The 27,963-nt window shown below is 45.3% G+C and overlaps 1 protein-coding gene across 1 annotated transcript; it reads right to left on the bottom strand.

The window, feature by feature from the left end:
* Nucleotides 1-13,551: 13,551 nt before the first annotated feature.
* Nucleotides 13,552-24,905, bottom strand: LOC119403619 (uncharacterized). The gene is made up of 3 exons (XM_049418375.1): nucleotides 24,078-24,905; nucleotides 23,199-23,391; nucleotides 13,552-13,673 (listed from the first exon to the last, which is right to left on the bottom strand). The coding sequence occupies exons 1-3, from the start codon at nucleotides 24,903-24,905 to the stop codon at nucleotides 13,552-13,554; spliced, it is 1,143 nt and encodes a 380-aa protein (XP_049274332.1).
* Nucleotides 24,906-27,963: the final 3,058 nt, after the last annotated feature.

The raw sequence follows: 27,963 nt of genomic DNA, 5'->3' as shown, positions 1-27,963 counted from the left end.
GTCGTTTGTAACTGTGTCATTATAGTCATTGTGCCACCGTTGTCGGCTTCAGTGTGAGAGGAGTAATGCATGTGATTAAGTTGGCAGAAATGACGCCACTGAGGTAAGGTGCATGGAGGGAATGGTGTGGCATAGATTTGTTTGCTCAAACTAAGATGTGATGTGGTAACCAGAAAGTTGCAGCGTCGTTTCACTCCATGAACGTGGACAACGCGCAAGCAAATTGGTGATATCCTTTTGTGCATTCCCTGTATAACTTCTCTTTACCTTAAAGGGGTACTGACACGAAAATTTTCATTTGTCGTTTTTGTTTGCGTCAAATGAAAGGCCAAGCCATCAAGAGCCTAGAAAATGGGGTCAGTACCCCTTTAAAGACAATGGCTTTGACACACTCCAAGACGGTGATTTGACCAATGGAGCATATATGCTTGCATGTGAGAAGAGCAACAGCACAGTACTAGCAGACAGACTTCACAAGATTTTTGCACCACCACTTTCACAAAGCATGCCAGCCATAGCAGCCCCTAGCGGGTTGAAGGGAAAGATTGTAGCAAGAAATGGGGTTGTGCTAACACCATGACAAACTGACCTATCTTTTGAGATCTAGATCTAAGGCAGGAACCTGATAATAAAGAGGATCTACAATATGAGTGGTGGTAACTGACACATTTGCCAGATGTTCACTGGTAATGTACTCATGAAAAAGCCTACAGTTTCATTGTCCTGGGCATTCTCGAGTGTGTTGCCTGCTACCGAGGTACCACTGAGAATGTACTAGGATTGAAAAGCTTAGCTTACACTAACATACAGCGGTTCCCTCGGTGTCAGTGGAATATGCACGATTTTCTCTGGATTGCAGTGCCGCAGCACCTTCCCCGCCACGCCATCCCTCCTCAAGATTGAAACGGACACCCTGTGGGCATCGTCACAGGAGCTGCACCTTAGATGGTGGCCGAGCCAGGTGATAGAAGATGGCCACATGTTCATCTACAAGTAAGTACCAGGCATTACACCCTTGCCATTACTCATTTTTAACTTGTGCTCAGAGCTTGAGTCACCGTGGGCCAGAGTACACTGGATTACCATAAAAAACACACCCTTTTTTGTGCTCGCACAGCAGTGACTTACTTGCATTTTCTCTCTTGAAAACTTGATGCCCGTTACATTCCTGTTAAGAAGAATACTAAGTTGCGTTGACAAAGCACAAGCAAGTCATGACCTCGAGGTTGCCATGCGTGGGGCTCCTCCTGACTGGCACGGTATTTGCGCCCATCTCTCCTAAGACTTCGGCTCTCAGTCCTTGCACCTCCCTACAAAGGGCTTGCTGATTTGTTTCCTCTTTCCGCATTATGCAAGCTGCAGACCTTGTCCTGCATTCGTCTGTCCTTCATTTGGCACAGTTTGGGACGTCACCACTGCTGCCACTTTATATCAGCGTCTTCGCCTATACTGCTCAGCCTTGTGACCAAGCATATTAGAGAGCTCACAATGTAACTTCGTTTCTGTTGGCTGATGTGTCCCACATGACTGTTGATGGCTCGTTGACTGAGCAGTCAGAAAGGAAACACCTTTGCTGCTTCTTGTTCCCGTTAGTTAGCCACCTATAGTTCGTCTTATCCTTAACAAGATATTTGTGGCGCAACTAAGACAAGCAAGAAAAAAAAAAGAAAGAAGACAGGATAGGGTGTCTTATCCTCTTGCGCCCTGGTCACATCCTCATCCCTTTATCCCAAGTTTCCGATCTGATGTGCTTCCACTAGCTTTTCATAAATGTTAGCAATCTGATCCAATCCATGCGGCTTTTTTAATAAAGAAATATCCCGAACCTATTGCCACACTGAGCCAGAAAATCTTTGCCCACCATTCTTTCATGTACCCCCGTCATAAGTCTTTCGTGGTTTCTGGCAGCTGGATCCATCTGTCAAAACACAACTGGCCAAACGGCACGCAAACTGTTTTCCTGTTTCAGCCGCTCAGGCTTACACGACCGAAACTTCTCTCGAAAACCTTCAGGAGTTAGCCAGAAACTTTGTAATAAAGTTTTCTGTACCTGGTTTTAATCGGGTGAGTCTGCTGCTGGCGTCCTTCCAAAAATGCTCAGTGCCTCTCCTACTAGACGCAGACTCAAGGAGTTAGCCCACTCGCTTTTGTGCTAGCATTCCCCAGTGGCTATTCTTTTAAAGCGATTCAAACATGCATAGAGGTCATGCCTCTCTGATGAATAAAAGGTGCCATTAACTATCCCGGGCAAATTTGTCTTGCTCTGGGAGATTGTGAGCTGGATTACACCTCCCCTGGAGAACCCGTGTCCTGGGGTGCTCACATGTATTTGCTAGAGCTGTGCGAATAGCAAAATTTTGGGTGCGAAGCGAATTCGTATATTGAAGTGTGAGTGCGAATCAAATCGAATATTTTTTCGAATATTTCTTAAATATTTCTAGAATGTTTCTCGAATACTTCGAAGCGAAATTGCAGAAAAAAAAAGTTGGAGAGGATTCCTAAGCAGATCCTTACGAGATAGCAACATGAAAGTGTTTCTTTTCGCTAGGTTGATGGAGCACTGGCGGGGTGGTGTTTCATAGTTGTCCTATCAAGAATGAGGCAATGTAGAGACTGAATTGTATTTATGTACATGGTTTGGTGCAACCAAAGTGTTGCCGACAACACTTTACACGTGATAGGCAAAGATGCCATTTCCTCAGCCTCTCCTTCTCTTTCAACTTCTATGGAAACCCAACTGATGTGGCGGACAAGGGTGTGCTCTCTTCAAGTCTGGAGTTCTAAATCTGCCTCGTAGACGTCGATATATAAGAACATCTGAAATTTTGGATGCTAAAAAGCTTCGGCGTCCGATTTTTCGACTTCCTGCCCAAATTTCAGGTGCAAAACAGCATTAATTGAGCCCCCACCTCTTCTGCATCTTTCATCTCCATGTTGGAACCAGCCTTTTCTTGAGTTTAATACATTTGCGACTGTAGCGGAGTTTGAAAGGCAGCTTTGCCGCAATATGTAGGTGTAATGAGGTGAAGCATATTGAAAATCTAGGGACCACTTCTAATCGGACGTTGACTGTCTCTTGGCTGTTCGACCGTAACGGAGCTTGAAAGGCAGCTTTGCCGCATTACGAGAGTGTAATGAGGTGAAGCATATCAAAAATTTGAAGGGGTCTCTTTCAATCTGACGTTGACTGTATTGGTCTTTGGGAAGTTCGAATAGTAAAATTCGAGTGCGAATCGAATCGAATAGCAAACACTATTCGAAAAATATTCGAAATTTCGAATATTCGCACACCCCTAGTATTTGCCCTAAATGCAACTTCAGTTCTGTAACTCATTGTTCATGCTCAAGCTTATGTTCCTTTGGCTGGGCTTTTGCACTCTTTCTCCTGCTCCTGCTGAGCATTTCTGAAAAACATCATTGTCTGCTCCTTGGTATTTTTCAATTCTTTGCTATGGCCATCAAGCGTTCCAAATCCATCGCCGAATCTCCTGAAAAATCAGTGATTGGGCCATTACAGGTGGGTCCTGGCTAGCTTGCCAATGTGATCATGATTTCGAGGTTGACGTTCAGGAGACGGAAAGAGACATGCGAGATGACACAGCATAAACAATCTATCCCACTCCAGAGCCAAAGAAAGCTGAAATCACTCAACAAATAAAAGCACAATTGAAAATTGATGAAATTTTTAAAATACTATCAGTAATTTCACGTGCCTCTTTGGGAGCCACCTAAAATGAGACTGTTACAAAGTAAATCAACAGTAATCAGGAATAACTGCATGCAGTAAAACAACAGTGTATGCACTTAGCCCATTTGTAAAAAAGTTATCACATGTTGACATCCACGAGTGAGCTGATGTCAAGACTGGGATTTTGCTCATTAATTTTCAGCCTAACAGCTTATGTTTAAATGGAGTTAGAATATTCATTCTCCTACTGCTGCAAGCACTTTTCATTCCAGAAATTGTGATGGGCTGGTTTACTTCATAAACTGTCTCACTTAAAAAAGTAATCTTGCTTCCAACAAGGTGCATGAAATAAAAACTGCACATTGTGCTTGAAAAAGAATTCCATATTTGAAATTGGTACATACCTACATACAGTCGGCAAGTTTCATCGCAATGGGTCAGGAATTTTTTTTTCTATGTTTACAAGTGCCACGTGCCCCCCTTAAGTGAAGCCGTTCCTACTACACCATAGGTTAATCAAAACCTCGCGTGCTGCCCAGAGTGGTGCTACGCTGACACTATCACGTTCACCAAACTGAACCACTTCATCTCCACCGAGTCTGATAAATGTGCAACTTAGAAAGCCGTTGCGTGCCACAAATACAAAACAGCTGCGTCCCAAAGTTGCGTGAACATGAAGCAACGACCTCAACTACGGCACTTCCATTTATGATGGCTACGTTTTGTTTATGCCATTGCGCACCGTATTAAAACTTCAAGACTCGTCATGGCGTCGCGAAGTTCGGTTGCCTCTTTGCATTGGCGCAACAAAAGTATTTTGAGTCGGCTTCACCACTGGTCATTCTCCACATAGGGTAATTTAATTGGAGATTGTAGTGATGTGGCTTGTAGTGCAAGAAGCTAGAAAGAAATAGGGCTCGATGGCTGAGAACTTGTTGCAGTGGTACCCCTACCAAAAAAAAGAAAACAATTATCGGTAAATGTGCCTGCGGCTAAGTTCCGTTTGCTTTTGCTAGGAATGTATTCTATTCTTCACAAGGCTCGAATAGCTTCTTTTTTAGTTCGGGATCGCAAAGAGTGAGCACTGCGATACAAGTGGCAACATCCGTTTCCTGAGCTGTCACGGTTGCTTGCAAAAGAATTCACCGCATCTGTGTGGCTGCTCGTGCTTGTAACTTGAAAACACCAACTTCGACATTACCAAACAGCTCATACGGCGCAGAACATTACTGCACCCGACTATGCTGTGCCAGGCCAATTGAGTAGTGCGCGATACAGTGCGCCAGGGTTCCCGCATGGTAAAAATTGCACGAATTCTCAACCTCTCTGCACTGCAAAGGTGAGGAGAGCGTTGAGATGCAGCCTTTCTCTTCTGCCACTTCCCAGAAAACACTGCTCAGCTCCAGCAAGCGTTTTGCGTTGCATGATTTGGAAAATGCGCTAACAAAAACCACATCCAAGTCGACCATGTGATCGCCGGCACCATCAGAAGTGTCTGTGGATCACGTCGGATTCCTCTGTGGTAACGGGGAAACTTCATTATATGTATTGAAATTGTGGATAGACACACTTCATTATACTGAGGCAAAAAATACACGATGTTCTATGAGCATTAGGTTATAATAACTGGAATAAACAAAATCCCGTTACTTCGGAGTTCACAGAACCAGAAAAAATTCTGAATTAACCGAATGTCGAAACATTGAAAGTATCAAGAAAACAATTGCCAAATGTCTGTTGCATCAATACACTTTAATTTTCTTGATGAATATGGGAATCCTGTACTTATTTTACACAAGAGCTGCTGTGTAAAAGCCACAATTTTCACCACCACACGCACGTGACAATATTTTTTCCCCGGTAAAATAGCTGTCAACTTGTCATTCATCCACTGCAATGTAGCGAGCTTTATGCCAGCATGCATACTGCAGCTAAAAGTATTTCATCTTCAACAGCTTGCACCATGTTTGAGTTTTCTGACAATGTACGCGCATTGCAGCAAATCAAAACAGAGCTACTAAGTGCCGCATACGCTGTGGATGAAACCGTGGTTGCTGACGACGCAATCATAGGCAGCGTCCACGCAGTTATGAAGCCACATGCACGGCTTACACACACAAGTGTGAACGAAACTAGTGAGGCCACACCAATGCGGAAGAAACCTGGCGAGCTAATGCACAATCACGAATGGCCATTACGCAGTTCTGAAGGCACGCGGTGAAAACAGAGGTCCTGAATAAATGAGCAAGTATTGGAGCTGCGCATTTTTAAAACCTGCTTCTCGGAATAAAAAAAAAATCTTAGTTGTAAATATGAAGTTGTTGCGCGATGGGAAATTAAATGAGAAAGCAGCCGCTGCAAACTATACCGCAGTTGCAGTCGATACAATCATAGATAGCGTCACACAGTTCACGTGCACTGAGTAAAAATTATTTCTTTCCCCTGTCATTGCCGTACAGATCGCTCTAATGACAATGACGATACGGACTGCACAGCCTCGTTTGGGCTGTCCGCGCATGCCGTTATTGCTATTTTGCGCTGTACATTCGTGGCGCTTCACACTCGGCGCACTACGAGGATTGTTCATCCAAATTAACCTGGTTGAGGCCAAATATGACCGAATCGACGAGAGTTTGGTGCTATTTCAAATACTTGTAGAGACCAGAGGACACATCCAAATTATCTGATCAATTCATTATACTGACATTTAACTGTGTACAAAAGACATACAAATCACTTCAGAACTTCTAAAAACTAACAATAAACTCATGTAGCCTAAGAACCTCATTCTCACAGCCACTGTTCTTGTTACAATTAGTAGCCGGTGGGACGACAGAGGACAACGAAGTGAGCAGCACGAGCAGCAGCCACCGGTCCTCTGAAGAAGACGACGTTGAAGCATCTGCTGTTGTGAAATCGCAATACCGACTCGTCTTTCCTCGTTGTGACAATATAATAGAGCGATTACTCCCTTTCATTGATTTGGTTGGCAACAAATTCCAGTCTCGGCTGGGTGGCATGCAAAGCTGCTGTTCTCGACTATCAAGCTGACTTTTGAGGGTCGTCTTCTTTTTTCCCTCGCGTGCTTCTTTCTTACTCATGACAGCAATACAGACAACAAGAATTGTCACAAGTATAACATTCCAAAGGGTGCAATTGTATGAGTGGCGAGAAACAATGCATAAAGGCAGGCAAACCTATAACGGTATGACATATAAGATAGAGGATGCTAAAGAAAACTTGTTTAGTTGCACATTTAAAAACTCCAGCTGGTTGAAATGACTCTGGAGTCCCCTACGACAGCAGTCTCACATTGTAGTTTTGGCTCGGGAAAACCTTATAACAAACATTTTTTAAAGTGCGGGGCACTTTAGGGGCTCAGGCTGTCATAAGCTGTCATCGTACAATGTCGTCATCGTCTCATGTCGCTTGGCGTAATGCAGGCAAAACCATGTAAGCATAGTCATCTATTCGGCACGAGATCGGGCTAGAGGTGGCAGCACCGTCACTACGTTAGTGTGGATAGGCAGTTGGCGGCACACATTCAGATGTACACAGCGGCGCTTCGCTCTGAGCTGTTCATCGGCGAATAAAGCGCGTTGACTGCAGCCTCGTTGTGCACTCCACGTGCTCCATTCCCACGTTAATGCACAAAGCCATTCTAACGTTCCTATTACGTGTGAGAGAAGCGCAATCTGCCAATCAATGTGTTGCTGGCCTTCAGTTGCAGTCTTGTTTTGCAATGTGCCCGATGTATTTTTCTTGCTTTATTTGTACATGTTTAACTTGTTGTTTGTCTATACCACAATATAAATAGATTTGCGCGACTGAGCCAATTAACTATATTCTTCTTGCTGTAGCAACTACAAAAAAAGAAGAGCCAGTATTTATGCGTAATCATAGGAAGTTAACTTCGTGCGTTTCTGTTAGCATGAAAACGTGTACCGCTATAGAAATGCGTGGCTTGTGGTCTTTTTTACCACTAACCGGGCTTTGTAGACGCTAGTCCATGCTTTGCAGTATCACAAAGATTTCAAAATCGCCAACACTTTAAGAGCTGAAGTTCTACATTCACACCTCGACACTTAGTATTACTTTCGTTTAGGACGACGCCAAATGCACTATGTGATGTGCTTGAACGACAAAGTGGCACCCAAACTGAAATGATTTTTGGCGAAAGGAGGGTACGATGATTACACCTAGTGCCATACTGACACGTGTATGAACTCTCATATTGGAGTGCACGCAAGCCTCGGAAGGCAAAATGCTTGTATTTTAAATATCGTGTAAGCATACATACGAGCATTTGATACTCTGCTAAAACAACGGAATAAGCTGCCCTCTGAGGATGTGCAAGATGTACACACACATGCGAACGCGGTGTGGCTAGCAGACGACACAAGGAACCATCCACACCACGGGGTTTCATCCACTCGCCGCTAGGTGCCGACTGTTTGATTTTGCGGCCAATAGCATAGCCATGTATTGCAAGGGGGTGGGAGAATGTGGTGAGGGTAAGGGGTGATGTGAGGACGAGGAGGGTGGGAATGAGCATGGTAGGAGGTATAGCATAGCCATGTCTAGTGCAGTATAGCAAGGGGTGGGAAGGGAAGTGAGGGTGAGGAGTAAGGAAAGGAAAAGGGGAAGGGTAAAGCATAGCATAGACGTGTATAGTAAAGTATAGCAAGGCAGTTTGAAAGGAAAATGAGGAGGAGGAGGGTAGTGCTTACGATAACCGTGTAGAGCATACCATAGCACACGGGTGGGAAAGAGAAGTGAGGGTGAGGAAGTAAAAGGAGGAAGGGGAGGGTAAATCGTGCATAGTCATGTGTACTACAGTATGGCAAGTACGAGGAGGATTAATGTTAGGATGAGGAAAAGGAGGAAGGTAAAGCATGGCATAATCATGTGTAGTAGAGTACAGCAAGGGGGAAAGGAGGGTGTGGAGGAGTGATGTGAGGGGGAGGAGGAGGGGGCGGGTAGAGCAAAGCATAGGCGTGTATACACTCCGTTCGGGACCTATAGAGGGCACCTGAAAGACGCACGCAGCGCCACTTGCGGTGTGGCGAGCGTGCAACGGTGAGAGCCTTAGCAGACAACAGTGCCTCATTGCTTTGACAACTATGGCGGCGCAAGCCCCAGTGGCTGGCGTGTTAGTGCTTCGAGCTGGATTTAAAGATATTGTAGTGGGATCGTTCTTCTGCGATGCCACCATTAAAAAGGGAAAACCTGCACGAGAGCGGCCACGTTTTTGACGTGAGTCAACGCTTTGCTACGGCGTCGCCAGTACTGACGGCTAAATGCGTGCATCAGGCGTGTGTCACACAAGAGGCTTACTCCATAGCTATCGAGACAAGCTGTCATTCTTTCATGCTTAGAATATTATTGGTGCATGCCCACTACCCGTGTACTTGCAAAAGGCTCAGAACATTTAGAATTATCGACGGCTCCACGGCCACTCGCCGTGGAAACTTCGGCGTGTGGCCGGGCGGCGTGGTTATTTGTTGGCGACTTCGTGTCATGTCGATTTGCAGCCACCGAGTATTTTGCTTGAAATTGTCGCGCGTAGCAACGACCTTATTGCAGCATCGTCATCGCTCATCATGATCGTTTTTACCTCACCGCTTGCGCGGCTCGTGCCAAGAGCTTGAGGTGCGGGCGAGAAATAAACTTGTTACGATCAGCCCCGCTTCGTATTTCGCTTCACTTGATGTGGCGCCGATGATGGCACGGTCACTTCGGCCACCATCAGTGTCCCTCATTCGCTACAACCTCTTTCGTTGTTTATGCTGCTTTCCGAAACAAACATTGCGCTTCCGTCGCAACAGCGTTCGCAAAGCTTCGTTTCTTTTTTTCGTGTATACTCTGCAGTTTTGTTACTCTGCATCCTAGATTGATCCTACCGAGTGCGCAAAGCGCTGCCGGGTCACTAGGTGTATTTCCGGTAATATACCACGTAACTCAGTTCGCCCCTTAATTAATGGTCCTAACAAATCAACCAAGCAAATTACTGACCTCGCATTGCATTCCTCAAATTTGTGAATTGTAGATGGCGAGTTAATAAGGTTCATTAAAATCTTCCATAAATCTTGAGCCGCATTAAAATGCCTTGCGTATCTTTCTTTTCTCTCCAGCTCGATGCCACCAGGAACGTCACACAAGCTCATTGCACCTGCCGAGGTGAGCATCCGAGTGCCGTAGGGCTACCCCAGCCGTAGTCTTTCTGCTTTAATCCTAGGATCTTTCCGAAGGGCCGCGACCACCTGACATTTTTGTCCCTCAACATCTCGGAAGAAGGGGATCGACTCCCAGTTAGCGCATCTCTACTTGAACAGCTGTGCTTCCGCCAGCACTAAAATCATGACTGCAGGAACAGCGCGAACGTAAAGCACGGGGCGTAAAAGAAACACATACGACGACACGAGCGCTGACTATCAACTGTTTATTTCCTGCGTTTACGACATGACAGGAAATACACAGTTGATAGCGCTCGTGTCGTCGTATGTGTTTCTCGTTCGTCCCGTACTTTACGTTCCGGCTGTTCCTACAGTCTTGATTCACGAACTTGCCCAGCAAGCTTCACTACTAAAACCAAATCGGTCACACGAGCCGTCGAGCACACCAACTGACGAAATATTAGCTGAGGGGTCGTCAAGAAACTAATCGCATATCATAATGTCAATAGCTGACAGCGAGTTTAAAAAGATAGTCTATTTTGCGGAGTTCCCACTTTTCATAGCGTCCAAGCTTATCTTCAGCAAGCACGCACCGCTTACGATACTCGTCAGGAAATATCGTTGGCACGTACGACGGGGACGACACATCCTTGGACGGCACACCCCCAACAAAATGTGCACTGCATATCTTCGAGTGCCAGGAGGGCTCCCAGTTTGTACCGTCATGGCTGAAATGTACTGATGCCAGCGGCACAAGGAAAACAAAACCGCAGAACGCGAGACGGCAGAGGGAGCGGGAACCAAGCTGACTTTTTTCGTCGCACAGCCGTTATCCACTTCTGCTGCTGCCCAATAAAGCACGGACGAGTTGAGAAACGGTGAAATGTTCCCACAGGGCACGACGTGTACGTGTTGGTACAACCGATCACGCAGCAGTTCATGACTGCGTCACAGAACACCTACAATTGCGTGCTAGCGGGCGCGGGAAAGCGTTCGCTTCTGCTCGGGCTCTCACCGACTGCCTTCTCTGACGGCCGCGCGGTGGCGCGCCAGTTGCAAAGAACGGAGTGTATAGTATAGCAAGGAGAAAGGGCAGTGAGGGTGAGGAGGAGTTTTGTGAGGACGAGAAGGGGAGAGGGCACCACTGCATCACAAATAAAGGTTTCCTTTCCCACCATGGACGCCGAGCAGGCTGCACGTTTGCAACACCCGCGCGCGTTTGCCGGGGAACGCGAGCGTCGCTGAAGGACAGTCAAATCACTGCTCCGCGCTTCCTACAGCTTTCACGTAGAGTGCAAGTGAATGCATATTTTTTTTGCGTTACCTGTTTATCGTTTCATTTTTCCACTGATTCTGCCACTGACCTCGCTCGCCTTCATATTCCATGCAGAGACTGCCGGGAAGAGATCAAGGCGCTCTCGTGGCAGGAAAAACGGGAAATAGCAGCAAAGGAGGAGAGAGACCGGTGTGTATTTGCTACTTCTTAGCTCTCCTGCAGTGACTGTTGGTTGAGTGACCAGGAGTGCAAACTTTCAAAGACGTTATCATATTTGCTGTGGCTATAAGTAGCAGTTTTTATAAAAAATAGCTTATCTAAAATACAATTATGAGACCCCGCGTGTTCATACTCGTGTTTTTCCCAAGCATGCCGTGCCACAGGTGCAGTGCTGTCAAAATGCCTGCAACATTGCGTAAAAGTGAGATGGTGACAACAGCGAACCAGCAAATCCTGCTGATGTTCTGACTGGAATTTGTGCAGTGAGCAAGTTGGTACACCGTAATGTAGATACAAAAACCAGGGGTGGAAGTGCTGCGCCATTTGCGCCACGCTGCGCCAATCCGCTTCTGCTGCGCCAATCTGCTCAAAAACGCATTATTGAGCCAAAACTGCTCCCAGGCGGCCTTTGGTGCTTTCATGTGCCACTGGCATCTTTGGCGTGGCACGCCCGAGTGAGCTCATATCAACCTGGCGCGCTCTCCGTGACATTCGTTACGGCACGAAAAAGCTAGTGAACGGTAAAGGGCAGGAGAGAGCTAGCTACTGGAAAGTAGCTGCTCAGTCACTTTTCCATTGTCACACCGGCGGTGACGGAATTTTGTGAAGATTTCAGTTTTCTCGTTTTCTCATTTGTACATTTCAGCTGGTGTTTCGTTAATATGAACATAAAAAAATTATTCGAAATGTAGTTGGGTTTAGCTACGCAATGCATTGCTTATCTCTATTTTCTTCTGGGTTCTCACCTCGTCTGTGGGGCTTTAAGAACGGGAGCATTAGCTTTTTTAACCCCCGAAACATGAAACCTCCATAAAACAGTTTATGGAGGTTTATAGAGGTTTTGAACGTTTCAAAGGAGTTTTGTAGAGGTTTTGTGTTTCATGGGAAGTTATTTTTGTCGAGTCTCATTGTGTTTGGAACAAAGGTAACTTTTATTAGCCTAAACCTCGTTTTTCTTCAGTTGTTTTTCATGTCAGCTGCAAAACATGAACGTTTTTCATTCGTGTGAGGTCTACCGTAAAATTCAGAAAAAGCGTCATCCCGCCACCCCCCCCCCCTGCCCCCAACAAGCCAAAATACCGGCAAAGTGGAGGGAAGCAGGGGGCAGATTCCCGGAACAGCACGTAAATTCAAGACGGCGGCGGTAAATTTTTCTCCGAAAAAGAAAAAAAAAAGATGCATGCGGACTTCCTCACAAGTCTTCCCGATTTCCTTCCTGGCATGACGCATAACAACGGCCCTCAAGCACAACAAATGCAATGGCAACACGATCAAACCGCAGGAAGCATGACATGGAAGCACCTCCGATGATGCGCCAACGCAGCAACGCTAAGCAACAAACACCGGCCTCGAAGGCCTTACATTAGCTGACTACATCGTCATAGCTACAATCTTGGTATACTGATCTCGAAGGCCATGCTTTTGTTCATGGAGCCCTGAAAATTGTCATGGGTGTCTTGCGCTAAGTGTGGGGTGCGATATTCATTTGGGAGAACAAAGAATCAAATTTTTACAACAAATTTCACCCGCAGGAGCTTAGAGATTGGGCTGCTAAGCAGGATTGGATGGTATTCAAGGAGGCTACTGTTGCATTGATGCTACATAATAGGGTACGAAGACAAGGCGGGAGGGGGGGGGGGGGCTGCGCTCTCCCGGAACGGCGTGAAAATACGACATTACTAGTGTGATTTGAAATGGCTCTTGCTCGAAATTTTACGGTAGTCAAGTGTAGCTATCCAAAGCATCGCTTATCTCTTGTTTTATCTTAGTTAGTGCTGCGCAAGCTGTGCTGCTTTAATCATAGAAAGATACAAGTATGGTTGGTTCATCACTATTCGATGTTTAGTAAACACCATCTGAATTTTTTTGTGTTTACCAGAAATATAAATTTCAATTACCTATAATGTTTTACCCTAGGAATGTGCTCCAAAACTAAATTACATTGCTCCAAAACACACCTTTTGGTGCTCCAAAGCTGCTCCAAGACAGCATTATCGCTGCTCCGTGAGCTGCTCCAAAAGAGTGAAGCCCGCTTCCACGCCTGAAAAACGCCAGGTCTGTGCGGAACACGCAGAACAGTCTCAGCAGAAGCTGGAAGAACTGCTTTCTAGAGGCTGTTGTAAATGGCTAGAATTACTGTGGTCTCTATGAGGTGGTGCATAGAATCAACGTCAAAGTGGTGGAAAGTGACTTCAACCCATTCTCGTTGGCTGATGCTCCTGTTCTTGGTGGCCCAGACGAAGACGAAGGGCCGATGAATGAACGACCACGTGAAATGCCAACTGTGGCACAGACTCGAAGTTGCCCCCATTTGCTGCAGAAGAAAGTTCAATGCATAGACGGCAACCATGGCATCGCGCAGTGCATGAGCAAATAGCAGGGATTGCTTGCACCCGGCTAAAACATGAGGCAGACAAAGCTAACTGCCTTTTTTGCACCTCAGTGAAAGTTCTCTTCCCAGAATGTCTCGCGTTTAGGCTTCCTCGCAATTGTAGCTTGATTTAAGCTCTGCTTTTTCACCCTTCATTGAGTAGTCACTTTTATCGAATTACAGCTTATACAGAAGCTTTTCGGTGTCCCGTACACTTTGTTGTAACAAGGGTTTACTGTATGTTACTTGAAAACACTGAAGCAATTAGATTTACAATGGGGGGAGAATGACAAGAAAGTGCATTTATTTGGTCAATATGATAAAAACTGTCTTCAAGTGCGGTATTTGCACAGGTCTAATGTGCATCCGATTTCACGGGTAGAAAATAAAGATCCACATGAATGTATTCTTACCAGATTTTAACGATAAAATGTGACATGCCCCTATGTTGATCAATAGAAAAATGGGAGAGACAATCGCAATTTTCTTCTGTGATCCTGTTTTGCTGGCTCTTGTAACGGTCACTTCTTCATACACCATGATTGCGTTTTGTTACCTTGACAAAGTCGGTATACGTGGAGTTCGGGATTGAATGCCGGCCGTGGCGGCTGCATTTTCGATGGAGGCGAAAATGTTTGAGGCCCATGTACTTAGATTTGGGTGCACGTTAAAGAACCCCAGGTGGTTGAAATTTCCAGAGCCCTCCACTACGGCGTCCCTCATAATCATATCGTGGTTTTGGGACGTTAAACCCTAGGTATTGTTATTACATTATTAGGTATACGTTTAGTTGCTTAATTAAAAAAGTCTGTAAGCTTGTATTTGAGGTCCATATTTATTCTCGTTTAAGCCCGTAGTAACTTTTTCTGATCGACGTCCAGCTGCAGATCCTCTCGTTGTGCTACCCGCGGTTACAGGCCTCAGGCACACGAAACGACAACACGCGGCTATATTTAGCGTGTGAAATAACTTTTCCTTTGTCGTGGGCTTTCATATAGGAAATGGCGCATTGCAATACGCACTTCACTGGAAACAGATCTTGTTCCACTTGAAAAGGTGCACTTAGATCCATAGGTCGGCAAAAAATGTGGAGCTCACTCAGACTCACTCATGAAATATATTTTGCCCTTAGAACTCACTCGGACTCAGATTCATTGAATTTTTTCTCAACCGGACTCACTCGGACTCAAACTCACCAAAATATTGCTCGTTCGGACTCAAACAGTACAAAGCAAGTGCAGAAGATGTGTTCCAGTTCAAAGTAGGATGCAAGCTTTTTTTGATAGTTGTGACAAAAAAGAGAAAATAGGAATTCTCGGAAGGTCATCCCATGCGGAGGTGTGACTGCCCTGGACCCACAGCTCGCGTGCTGCTAGCCAGATGAGTCTCTTGGAGGCCTAGGGAAATGGTTGATACTCTCATCCTAGCCTGCAGATGTGACTAAAAGCAGCAGTGCTGTATTCTAGATGAGTATCCCAAGTTGTTTCAAAAAAGAAAGAAATCGGCTTCGACTGTTTCGAAAGGAGCTTAGCAGGTTGGATGAGTCCCTCTGTGAGGTTGCTGCCCTAATTTCTTCATATGGCAAGCTGTGGAGTGTCGTCAAAACCTCGGAGCCTTGTCCTGTATATCAGAATGCATCATATGTGATGCAGTGGACAACGTTGGTGATATTCCGAGTGTCTCCACCATGCAGGAGCTAAGGACATCTGTGTCGGCCGCCAGGAACTACTGCAATGCATGCATTGAAGCTCCAAAATGGGAGAAGCTTGATGGCGCTAGGAACTCAAAAACGCATGTGATCAAAGATGAAATTGACAACACGAGAAGGAAAGAAAAAAGAACTTGAAGCACTCACCACAGATTTGACTGATTTAGCAGATCACTATTCAGAAAAGGCAGAATTGTCAAACATCAGCTTTGTAAGGAAGGCTAATAGCTTGCGGAAGACTGCGAAAAGTAAGAGAGGATGTGTGGTGAACGTTACCACGCTATACAAGAAGAAGAGTCCCAGCAACAGTTGTGAACTTTGCTTCATTGTTGTAAATATTCTTTCCATAGGTTTACACAGGGCTCTCCATTAGTGGGGCCAAGTTTGGCTGAAGCATCCCCATCCACCTTTGGTAGAGTCCAAAATCCAAAAATAAAAATGAAGCGATGACACGTTTCTCACAACGGCCTGCTTCTCGGCGTAAAGGAGGGAAGTGAACAGCTCTTTGAATGCAATGTCAGGGCTCTCTTTGGCCGCCATTATGGTCAAAAATGTGCGTGGCCATAAGCTTGCACGTTAAAGAATGACGGGACTTAGTCTGGGGCAGACTTGGCGCCTCCCCTACTTCGCCTACGTCGTGGAGCTCGAAGGTTAGGGACTTACTGGAGATAGCAGCTGATACTGTTGCAGCAGCTGGCGGTGCAGAGCTCAGCCGTGTCCTTCCTTCTATGTGGCCTCCACGATCTGCTTTGGCAGCGGACGCTACGCTGCCAGGGTTGGTTGCAGAGGTCATGCAGAGGGAAGCGCAGCTCAACCCATCAAGCGCTCTGCCATCGCCGGCGGTTGCTGCGCGTGTGACCATCTAAGAAGGAAAAACGGGTGCTGAGGAAGGAGGCTAACATCTGATTGCTCATAGCTGCTTTGATGTTGCAGTAGCCTAAGCACTGACAGAATATCAAAAAACTGTGTCAGGGACCCTATAAAAGCAGTGCTCCAAAATGTCCAAACTGTATGAATGGCAGGATTCAAACTCTGTGCATCTGGTAGTGGAGGCCGATGCTCTCAGCATTACAGAATAGAATAGAATAGAATAGACGTTTATTTCATGAGCAATGCAGATCATGAGGAGTGAGAGAAAAGGCTCCTTTTAGGCAGCTTGACAAAGCTCTCACCCCGTGTATCTTGGACTGCGGTTAGCATTTGGCCACAGACATACTATTAATACATCAATAGAATATAAAAAATTATATATACAAGTCATTAAAATAACAAGTTTGCACACTATTATCATCGAGAAAAGTAGTACAAAATATATAAAAGAAAACCATACAGTGAGTAAATAGTACATGATGCTGCATACATCCTTATACAGTAGACAAATTGTGAAACTTTTCAGTTCATTTCAGAATAAAAGTAAGAAAGAAAAGTCACAAAAAAAGAGGATAAAAAAATAGAATAAAGCATAGAATTAATGTTATATGTAATATTGCTTAAGCTGGTCGAATGTGAAGTACTCTATATGTATGTTCTATTCATAAAAATGATTTAAAATTCTAGGAATGAGACAGCACAGTCTATCTTCACCATAGTTCGTTCTGCTGAGAGGCACATCCCAATATTCAAGATACCTAGTGTTACAGCTACACGCATTTACTTTTAGTTTAGCCAGGTTGCGTAGACTATAAGTGTCTTTCTTAATTTCATTCCGTAGTGCCAAACTTAGTTTAAAATTATACAAGTTGTCTAAACTAATTAAGCCATACTTCTTAAGTAACAGTTCAGCTGAATGATCGGCAGCAGTGTTAGTAATTACCCTTATTATTTTGTTTTGGATTCTCTGAAGTTTCAAAATGTTTGTATAAATGTTTGTTTCCCAAACAAGAAAGCAGTATTCGATGTAGGACATAAATAAAGAGTTGTAGATTAAAAGTCTGGTCTTTATTGGCAATGAGCCGCGATGACGGTAGAGAAGTCCTAACGCAAGAGCAGCTTTGTTAGCTACATGCTCAGTATGCGAGTCCCATACATGTTGATTAAATACTACACCAAGAGCTTTAAAATTGGTAACAACTTCAATGGGGCTTCCGTTTAGCAGGAGTGAATTGCACGGTACAAAATTCTTGGATTTTGCCCGAAATACAACAGCTTGCGTTTTGGAAACCTTTATAACTAGACCATTACACGACGCCCATTCTGCCAGCTTAAGCAAAACCTGATTAGCGCGCTAGAATAAGCAGTCACTCTCATCGTCGGCCAAAAAAAGCGTCGTGTTGTCGGCATAGATAATATATTTAACATTGGGGTCCACATTAACTATATCATTAATGTATATATTGAAAAGGTATGGTCCTAAAATGCTACCTTGCGGCACTCCAGAGGAAGTGCTTTTAAATCAAGATACTGTGTTGTCAACAGAGACACACTGCTTACGGTGACTAAGATAAGATAGGACGATTTGTCGAGCTTGACCACGAATGCCATAGAATTCTAATTTCTGTATAAGAATATCTCTATTAAGAGAGTCGAATGCTTTCGTAAAGTCTAAATATACCAAGCACATACTTCTTGTCTTCAATGTTCTGCAGTATAAGTTCTTTTTGATTAAGGAGTGCTAGTTGCATGGAATAGTTTTACGAAAGCCAAATTGAGATTCTGTGATTATGTTGTTTTTATCGGTAAAAGACACCAACCGAGAATACAGAGCTTTTTCGAGAATTTTGGAGAATACGGGCAATATTGAAATTGGTCTATAATTCGCTAAGTGATTCCTGTCTCCTTTTTGTACACGACTCAAACTTTAGCCTTCTGAAGTTTAACAGGGAATATACCGTTCGAAATGCTAAGGTTAAATACATGAGCTAGAGGTTTAGCAATTAAATCTGCAATGAATTTAACAGGACGCACTTGAATTCCAAAGATCTCACAACAACTACTATTTCTTAACTGCTTAATCAGAAGTTTAATATGTGTCTCATAGCCTGTGTCTCCTTGGGGACATTAAACAAGATAAAACAACCAAGTAGTGATGTCGTCTATTAGGGTACTTCTTTGGAGCCCACCTTACACTCCTGCTTTTGTTTGACTCCTTGTTCTTAATGGCGCATTCAGACGACTGACCGAATCCGGATTTGTCGTGGACGCAGACGGCTAATCCGCGGATAATCCACCTGCAGGCGCATCCACACGGCGGACGGTGCCCTAGGAGAGAACAGCCGGATTACTCTTTACCGCAGACTTTGCGTTCACCTGCGCCCGCTGGCAGCAGACCGGTTTGAGAGTATTTAACAACGTGGAAGCCGACAGAACGTGAAGCTTGCCGAGCTTTGTCGAGGACTGTAATTTGTTTCGGTGAAATCGGTGTTGTTGGCGGAATGGCTGAATGAAAAGAAAATCTGCTTTACAGAGAGCTGCTGGAGACTGACCTCGCTGCTGTCACACGTGGGGCCCCACATACGAAGGGAGGACACAGTGATGCACCGATATTGGCAGTTTCTTTTTTTTCTTCTTTTGCGCACAACAGGTACCGACAGTGCACATTGCAGTGCTGCACATTGTTTCCTTCTCTCAGTTCGCATCTTGACCTCAAAATCAGTGTTCAAACATGGTCCGTGTTCCAAGACAACCGCCATCGGCGACAGCACCACTTTGCCTGCCGCAGAATCCTGCATGTGCAATGATTGAAGCAACAACTTACCCGCTACTCTCCAACCTGCCAATCAGCGCGTATTAAATGTGATAGATATCTCAAAGGTGGTCGTCTTAGAATGCGACCCCAGAAATAAACTGAACTAAGAAGCGCCAGCAGAGCTGAAATCAACTGCGAAGACAGCCGTAAGGCTCGAGCAGAAGAAAAGTGTACTGGTTGCCAGCCTGTTTGTCCGCTAAAGCTGCAGCGTTCCGCCGCCAGAATCCCGATGTGAAAAACAGGTTGGGGTTAAAGCCCCTCCATGCGTTTTCGGCCGGCTAGGTTAAGTAGCGCCAACTTGTCCTCTCCCTTTACACCGGTTCCCCGCCCAGCGGAAGCCGAAGTGCCGCCATGATGTTTCTGCTGCTTTTCCGGTTGATGCACCCACCCCATTCGGTCATGCCCGCCCATGCCATCACGACGCAGAAACACCGAGCGAAAACTCACTCGGCGGCAAGCAGTTTAGAACGAACCTCAAAACAACACTTCCGAAATGGAGAAGGAAATATTTGCTTTCTCGCGTGTGCAAAAACAAGATGGAAGGAAAAACCAGAAGGAAGTGGTTCAAAAACTTCTTCTGGAAGCTCCGGAACCAGAAATGGGCGTCGGCGTCGAAACAATAGATGGCGCTACTTTAAAAAGTGGCAGCAGACGCGATGGAGGGGATTTAGATGGGGTCATCGGTCCGCGAGCCACGCGGACAAGGCGCGGATGAGGAGAATCGCTGATGGGAGGTCAACTTATGCACTGTCCACCCCGCCACATCAGGATTCGGTCCATCGTCTGAATGCACCACAAGTTTCAACTGACAGTGAAAAATACGGAGGGGACTGAGAGGCACTCTGCCAGTTTAAAGATTGTGCTTCACCAACTATCCCAGTCGTTCACCATTTTGGATTTATCTTTGTTCTCCTGCATGTGCCGTCCTGTACGCTATACACACCGTCATGACGGGGCATCAACACACGGCGAACCAGTTGTTCATCGAAGCACGAAGATGGCACCATATTTACAACTACTAATGCTCAAATCCTGCAACATGCTGTTCAACAAGCTTACTCTTCAACTTTAAATTTGCTGTCAGTAGGGCTTTAATCTTGCTCTGGGAACCTATTTTCACTGCAAACACAACAATCTGTTTCGAGTGACGGATGTTTTTTGCGTATAAATTTCAGTATCGTTGAAGTGTATAGATGCAGTGGCATGCCCTGATTTCCACAATCTTCTCACCCCCCCCCCCCCCCTCCCCGAAGCAGCGCTTTTCATTACACACGAGTGCAGTTGGATGAATATGTTTTCTTCAAGAGTCTCACAAGAAGTGCATCATTTTTCAGGTATCCTGAAGGGGCCAGCCCTCTACCCGATACGGCAGGAGAACCACCGTACTAAGAAGGAAACGCTTTGCAATGTGTGCCGCAGACTGGGGCACCCTATGAATGAGCAATTTCATAGTGTGCTGCTTTGCCACTGACGGCATTTGTTTTGAAATTTGTTTCACTTCACATCAGTATATGTGTTTCTATTAATAAATAGTATTTTTTTCCTAAACATGATTGCAGTTAGGCATCATTCCTAGCACACTGCTAGGTATCACGCATGTTTGCTTGCTTCGTGACATGTAGCGGCTTCCATAGAGTGCAAGTGAATGCGAGAGGTCGGAATGATGTTATTCTGCGGCATTAGCCTATAGCATCTTCGTTGTGCAATTATTCTGTTCTGTTTCACGTTGGCTACTGAATTATCCCAACAGCTACTACCTGATCAAGTCCCTCGCTTTAACTGATCTCATTTTATAATAACTTGCATAATCGAACTTTTGCATGTTTTGATGCAGGTACAATTCACTAACTTAAGTTTCATAGTAATATTCACTGTACATTTCTATGTGATATTTAAGTTTTTTATGCCAAAATAATTTGTTTTTCTTCATAGACACATGTCATATGTAACTGTGATATCAAATTGTATTTTACTGCTAATAATAGGTTATTGTGTGCAAGAAGCATAGAATTCTTCTTGCACACAATAGTGTAAAATCAAGTATTTTTTAATACAAAACTTTATATGTGTCATTAATTGCATGCATGCATACAGTTAAATCATGCATGCAAAAGTTTCTATTCAGAGCAAGAAAACCATTGTTCAGAGCAGTTTGAATGCTCCGAACCATGGTTTCCTTTCTCCAAATGCAAACTTTTCATGCTCCAAAACACTAAAGACCACATCTTTCACAGTGTTGAAGGTGTACTTGTTTGGACGTACAAGATGACCCAAGGATGTGAAGAATATCGCTTTGACTGATTTGGATCAGTTGACTGAGGACTAATCACAAGATTAACGTGTCTGAATTGCTACCATATTGTTTGCTTGGCAATGCATGCATAATCTCTAGGGCCACAGCCGTGGCTTAGTAGTTACGATGTTTGGCTGCTGAGCCTGACACGAAAGTAGCGGGTTCAATCCTGGTCGCATTTCGATAGAGGTGAAATGACAGAGACCTCTGTGATGTGCAGTGTCAGTACACATGAAACTCAGGTGGTCGAAGTTGCCTCGAGCCCTTCACAAAGGCATCTCTCATAGCCTGAATTGCTTTCAGACGTTGAAACCCATAAGCCAACCAAGTATACGGCATAATCACTAGGGGTGTTCAAATAGTGGAATTCTGTATTCTAAAGAAATATGAACATCTCAGAAAAATTAATGCGAGGTACTGAATCAAATATAGTGGGTGCATGATAAAACGTCTTACCTAAAAATGCTAAAAAAATCGAAGAAAGCAAAATATGCCAATGACTTTAGGCCTAGACATTAATGAAATCGATGCCGATTCCTCCTGTACCATTACTTATGTACTCATTCATCTGCACCACTGAGAAACAGTCTGAAATTCCTGCTGGCACTTGGTGGCTGATGCTCGGCATTCCCACAGATTTGTCCATTCTCTCACTGATGGCTCTTTACCTGCATGATCGCTGCGTACTTGTAACAATATGTAGGTCAGAGATAGCGTTATTGCTGTCCCATTACTAGCGCTTAGTTAAAGGGACACTAAAGGCACATATTAAGTCGACGTTGGTTGTTGCAATAGCGTTGCACAAACCCCGTAGTGCTTGTTTCGTACCAAGGAATTGCTTATTTTGAAAGAAAACCACGTTTTAGTGGTCCGCGCGGCGTTAGCGCACTTCAAATCACCCGCCTGAACGGACCTTCTGACTAGAGTGTACTAGATAGGGGTAGTGGGTTGAGGGCGAGCTCTCCGGCGAGGCCACTTGCATCGACGACGGAAGGTGGCGCCACTGCGACTTTCACCTGGGCGCCGCAAGCGCGCTTGGCTGGCCGCCTACAAACCTATTGATGCACCTGCGCTCTTATCCAGTTTTTAAAGTGAATCCGCGTACTTTTAACAAATCAGTCTGCGAAAAACTGCTTCTGTATTTGAAAACAAACAGGAACATTTTATTTACAACAGGATACATAGGCAACAAATGTGCGTGAGTGAGTTCAAGGGTCATGAGTTTGCGCACACTTTTCATCTAAGTAGTCCTGCTCAATTTAAGGTGCTTGGCCCTCTGACGCTTTGTGCTGTTAGCACTGTTCAGGCCTTTAACCAAAAAGTGCAGGCGCGTAAGAACATAAAAAGAAACAACTTTGAGACTAATTTCCTCACTGTGAATTGTGCAGCCCACGGTGTTGGAAGGAAGAAAGTTCTTGCTCACAAGGGCCACAACATCGGATATGCTGTTTGTGTGAAGCTTGCTGACACTAAAACATTCTGTGAATAGGTCCTCAAGTGTAGAGATGAAAGTGTAAAGCTCCTTTGATGGATATAGAAGACCGCCCCAGTCACACTGCTCTGTGAACGCTGACGGGAGCCTATTCTGTGCTGCTTCACTTGGATTTAAAAGAAGGAGGTCCCTGCACGATGTACAGTCGAACTTCAGAACACATTTCCTGGCTACATAACCTGCCATGTAGTAGACCAGTCGTGAGTCACTCTTTTCTACAACTAAAGACAAGTGGTGACTGCAAGGAGCTGGGGTTGAAACCAAACACTTCTGTGCTTCATCCAACTTGCCTTGCGCGAGCAGTTCATCGATTTTCTTTGGTGTGACGCCTGCGTTCGTCCTGTCGTGCACATTAACCAGTGAACTGACGATGTCGGGAGTTGCATTGGCACCGCCAACACTTCTGGCAATATTGTAGAATGAAAGGCAGTTCACAGTGATCAGAAACTGCTCTGGCGACGGGTGCGCGTTACAGCCACTGGACTGTCGAACAATGCCGAAGAGGTGCTCTATGGGGTCGGTACTGAGACGCGAAGTCATTATGTACTTGAATCCAAGTGTTTCTGTTAGGTATTGAAGTAATGAGAGAGTGCTGGCAATGGTGACTCTCAGTCCTGTCGCCGTGGAGTCACTAAGAAATCCCGTCTTTCCAGGGCTGCAGGCTTCCCATTTGTCCAGGTAATCGAGACAGTTAACTAGGTCTATAACAGTGGGGGAAGCAGGCCTGAGTGCTTCTGCGGGAAATCTTGATGTCACCCCATGAATCAGTTTGTTGATTTTCCTGCATAAAACACATAAATTACTATGACTCTAGCTTATCCTAATATCCTAAACAAAACACTAGGGAACAATTACTCACAGGAAAAACTCTTGCGTAGCGGTTATGCTGCCACATTTTCTTTCAATGTCCTTCCTGTAGAAAGTCATTCCCCTAAGCACATTTGTCCCAAACAGCTGGAATGCAAACGGCACGCGCATCTTTTCAAACGAATTTGGGTCTAAGTGCGCTTCGGTGAGTCCTGGCATTACTTTAAGAGTCCGCACGTTACAGTCCAGCTGAAATGCTTCTCGTACAGGTCGCATGGTGACCTGAAAAAGTAGCATATGAAAGCAGTGAAGGAATAGGTACCAGAACGCACAGAACCTTTCGAAAATATAAATTAACATACCTGCCCCTCTGGTGTGCTGAAGCCCGCTTTCACAAGCCCATTTCTCAGGCGTTTTATCAAATGCGGAAAGTCTGAAATGAAGTGTAGCCTTCTCTCAGCATCAACAGGGTGATCCACTTTGCAAATAATATTTTTGGCAGATGCAGACACACCTGCGAGTCTCCACATCTTGCGGTTCCAGGAGGCCCCGTCGCACGTGATGTAATCAACGAAAAGACCAGCCTTCTCGACTATAATGGCAGCCTCAATCAATATTTTTAACAAAATGTCCCCTTTGACGTTTCCTTTCGTGGCGAAAACTCCAACGATTTGTGTCCACTTTCCTACGAATGGAACGAACATTATTACCATTCCATGATCGCATTGCTTGTATTTGTCTTCTGGCTTCGTGAATTCCCCAAGGTCAACAAAGCCTTGAACCTGGCCCAATGAAGTTACGCTGAAGTGCTCGGACAACTTCATTTCGTCAACCAGTAGTCCGCCGTGTCGCTGAAAAACCGACATACTCGAAGCTTTCTTCTTTAGAATGCTCATTATCTTCATGTTAAACCCAAATGATGACCGATATGTCCGCATGTACTTCTTTAAGGTTGTCCTGCTCGGCAGCACCATGATCTCATGCTTCCTTATGTGATCATACAAACGAGGGCTTTTAAGCTTCATCAATATGCATTCAAGCATCCACTCTTCGTTACAACGCATGCCTTTAGTGCTGGCTCTTTTTGAGGCTTCAAAACACTGTCTTACGCAAGCCTGCTGCTTTCGTGGCAGACTGAGAATGCTTTTTTCAAGTACTTCCTCTTCAATTGATTCGTTTCTTGTTCTCATTTCCTCGATGCATGATCTCAAACTGAGTAGTTTGCTTGCCATTCGCCTGTTCTTCTGTCTGAGAAGCCGCACTGTTACAGAGGGTTTGCTCTTCTGCATCCTCCTCTTCACGTGACTTTTTCTTGTTAGAAGGGCCTTACGCAGGTACTTGCACGGAATGCACGTTGACCCTGCAGGCAATGTTATAAATTACACAGTATAGTGAAAATGCGACACTTTTTGACACCAACAAGTAGTTCAGGAAACCAGCCACAAAACCAGCTTAGATGTGCTATGGGACATGTTTTTTTTTTCCTGAAAACATACACTTTCCCTCTGCGTTGACACTTCCTTTGCAGTGGACGCTGAATGCGGAGCCATCCGCCTGAACTGTCTGCTGCTTAAGTCTCTCCGTGAGCGGCACGCCATCGAAGTCTTGTGGTTTTCCCGCTCCTTTGCAAAGATGCAAGAAATCTGCATCATCTAACACTTGCTTCGCTTCACTCAGACTGTAGGAGATTTTTTCGCGGACAAGCTTGTTCCGTATATAGGTGCGGCAAATCACAGCGTCACAGCTATCGGCGTAGTTCATAAACACACTTTTTTCTACGATGACAGTCTGTGTAATGCGGTTCAAAGAAGCCCGAACGTAGGCGATGCCATGTAGTTTGGAAATGTGTGCATCACCCAATGTTCAGAAGGTCTGGGGACGTCGCCTAACGCAAATGCATGACCCTGGGCAGGCTCAGACATTTCCACAGCTTCCTCTGATGGCAACCTCGCAGGTGACGCATCTCGTTGTAGGCGCTGCTTCTTCATGTTGTCGCTGGTGTCTTGAGGCGATGGCCTTTTCCTCGCGGAACGTTCCCGTACAGGCTTCTTCGAGAGGTAAGCGGGAAGGTTTGGTAAAATTGTCGGCACCGCTTCTGGCGACAACGAGGGTTTCACACGTGGCATCCGCACCTCTTTCCCGTTGATAACATGGATATAGTCCCTCAAAATATACTTAGCTTCAAAATGAAGTTCGCAGACAGCGTCAGTCGCTCCTAAAGGTTTGTCTGCACGGCGTAGATTCCGCTCCCACACTCGGCGACGCTCGATGTCTTCGGGCACACCAAACAAAGACAGTTTCGAGGCATTTTTCGCCCCACTGTATCCTGTCCTGCAACCAGGCGCAAAGCAGTACTTTCTGCGACGTGGTTTGCTCATCTCTCGAGTCTTGCACACAGGAAGCAGCACACGAGCGCGATAAAGCGAAGAAGTTCAGCAGAACATGTCGAGGCGCACCAAACATTCCAACTGACCGCGCACGGCATGCGCGCTGCCAGTGCCAGGTGAAAGGCTCAGCAACGCCACCACGCGGCAGGTTAAAATTTCCGTACTTTCAGCCTCACTGCGCGCCATTGCCGCCAGCTCCATGGCCAGCTCTCCCTCGTCCCACTACCCCTATCTAGTACACTCTACTTCTGACGTAGCAGTTGCCGTGCCCAACGTTGCCCGCCTTTACTGGCCGCCGAAGCTACGGTTTCTTGCGCAACAGCGGCCATCAACCTTGCCAAGACGCAGCCACGGGCCACTCCGAAACTGTATAGTTCACTGGCCAGCAGCAGCAGAAGTAGAGTATCGACAAGGCGAAAATAGCGAGAGCCAAGCACACGCAGCAGTACGCGATACCGAAACTAGCACTGAGACGCGCAGCTCGGCGAAAACGGAACTTTTGAACCACTCGCGCCGTTCCCCATGGCAGCGCCAAGAGGTTCTTTTTTCCATGAATCAAACAGAAACGAACAAGCAGCATTTTATTCCCATTGTGATGCACGGAAGGTTCTTTTTTTATTGCAACTAGTTTGATTAGTAGTGGTTAATTGTACTCGGGACTCTGACGTCATCGGGATCATTTCCAAAATCTCCCACTCGTGGCGCACATCGTCTCCTACATTTACCTTAATTTCTCGATTACTAGAGCACTGCTGTTGATACAAGTTTTAGACGTTCTCACACATTGACCTTCCACCCTGACATAAATTGTTATTTGCCTTTAGTGTCCCGTTAAGCGCAATGGGTCCTATCGTGTGAGGCCTGAAGGTGTTGGGGCTCGAGAAAAGTGAATACGCTGTTCCTTTTTGTACGCTGTTCCAGTAGTTCTATGCAGTTGGTAATTAGCACCGTGGTAATTTCGTCTATTCTAGCGTATAGAGTACTGTAGCCACGGTATGTGTGCTTCTTACGCAAACTATGTAAGCGCAAATTTTCTTTGAAAAAAGGTGAGCGATTATAGTGTTAAACTACCCTGCATTGTCTCCTTAGCTGTTAATGACTGGTCGAAATTTCCTGGGTCATGCTCACAGCACCTGCTCGTAACACGACGCAACAAATGACGCGCAAGAGATCCACCGCGTACCCCTTGCGCATAACTGCGCAAAGAAAAATAATAATAAACTATTTTCAATACGGCATATATTGACTATTTTCAATACGGCGGTCATTGGTTCTTTGCTATTCGTCAAAAATTATCGGTGTGCCATAAAATCGCTTCCTTGTTAGGCAACGTGACAAGAATGCGAAAACTCGTGGCGTTAAAATGAGGTCTGCACAATAAGCAGCGCATTACTGTGCTGAACAATAATTTTTTTTTTCCGGAACAGCCAGACAGTGTCTCTTTCTGAACGTAATTCAAGATGGCTGCCCGCCAATCACATTGGCAGCGGCTACATAGAAGCGGTCGAGATGGATTCATATATGTGTATAATAGATACTTTAAGTAGTAGTCTAACGATGTTGAGCTGTTTTTGCGCGTATACAACTTTCTGTGAACTCATCGTTGCCGACAGAGCGGTAGAAAGAGAAACAAACATTATTAGGGACAGACACAATATTTCGAAGGTGGACAGCCTTCTTAGTCCAGAAAACCGTGGACGCTGATAATCTTCCTGGTGAGGTAGATCAAGCTACAGGGCAAACTTGAAAGCTGGGCTTCTCAATGTTCTCGACTCCACTGCCTTGTTACAAGCCGCCGCGACCGCTGCAGGCTACCATATGATAAGCAAAGTGAAGCAGGCTAATCGGAGACCAAAGTGGG

The sequence above is a fragment of the Rhipicephalus sanguineus genome, chromosome 8, assembly GCF_013339695.2.
Source record: "Rhipicephalus sanguineus isolate Rsan-2018 chromosome 8, BIME_Rsan_1.4, whole genome shotgun sequence".
NCBI lineage: Eukaryota > Metazoa > Arthropoda > Arachnida > Ixodida > Ixodidae > Rhipicephalus > Rhipicephalus sanguineus.
This window is presented reverse-complemented; position numbering and strand designations above follow the sequence as displayed.

Coding starts and splice junctions, on each gene's coding strand:
- LOC119403619 (XM_049418375.1), bottom strand. CDS start 24,905: ATGAGAACAAGAAACGAATCAATTGAAGAGGAAGTACTTGAAAAAAGC. Junction 23,392..24,077: donor TCAGCACACCAGAGGGGCAG/GTATGTTAATTT, acceptor ATTGTTCGACAG/TCCAGTGGCTGTAACGCGCA. Junction 13,674..23,198: donor CGATGAACTGCTCGCGCAAG/GCAAGTTGGATG, acceptor TTTCTTCTGCAG/CAAATGGGGGCAACTTCGAG.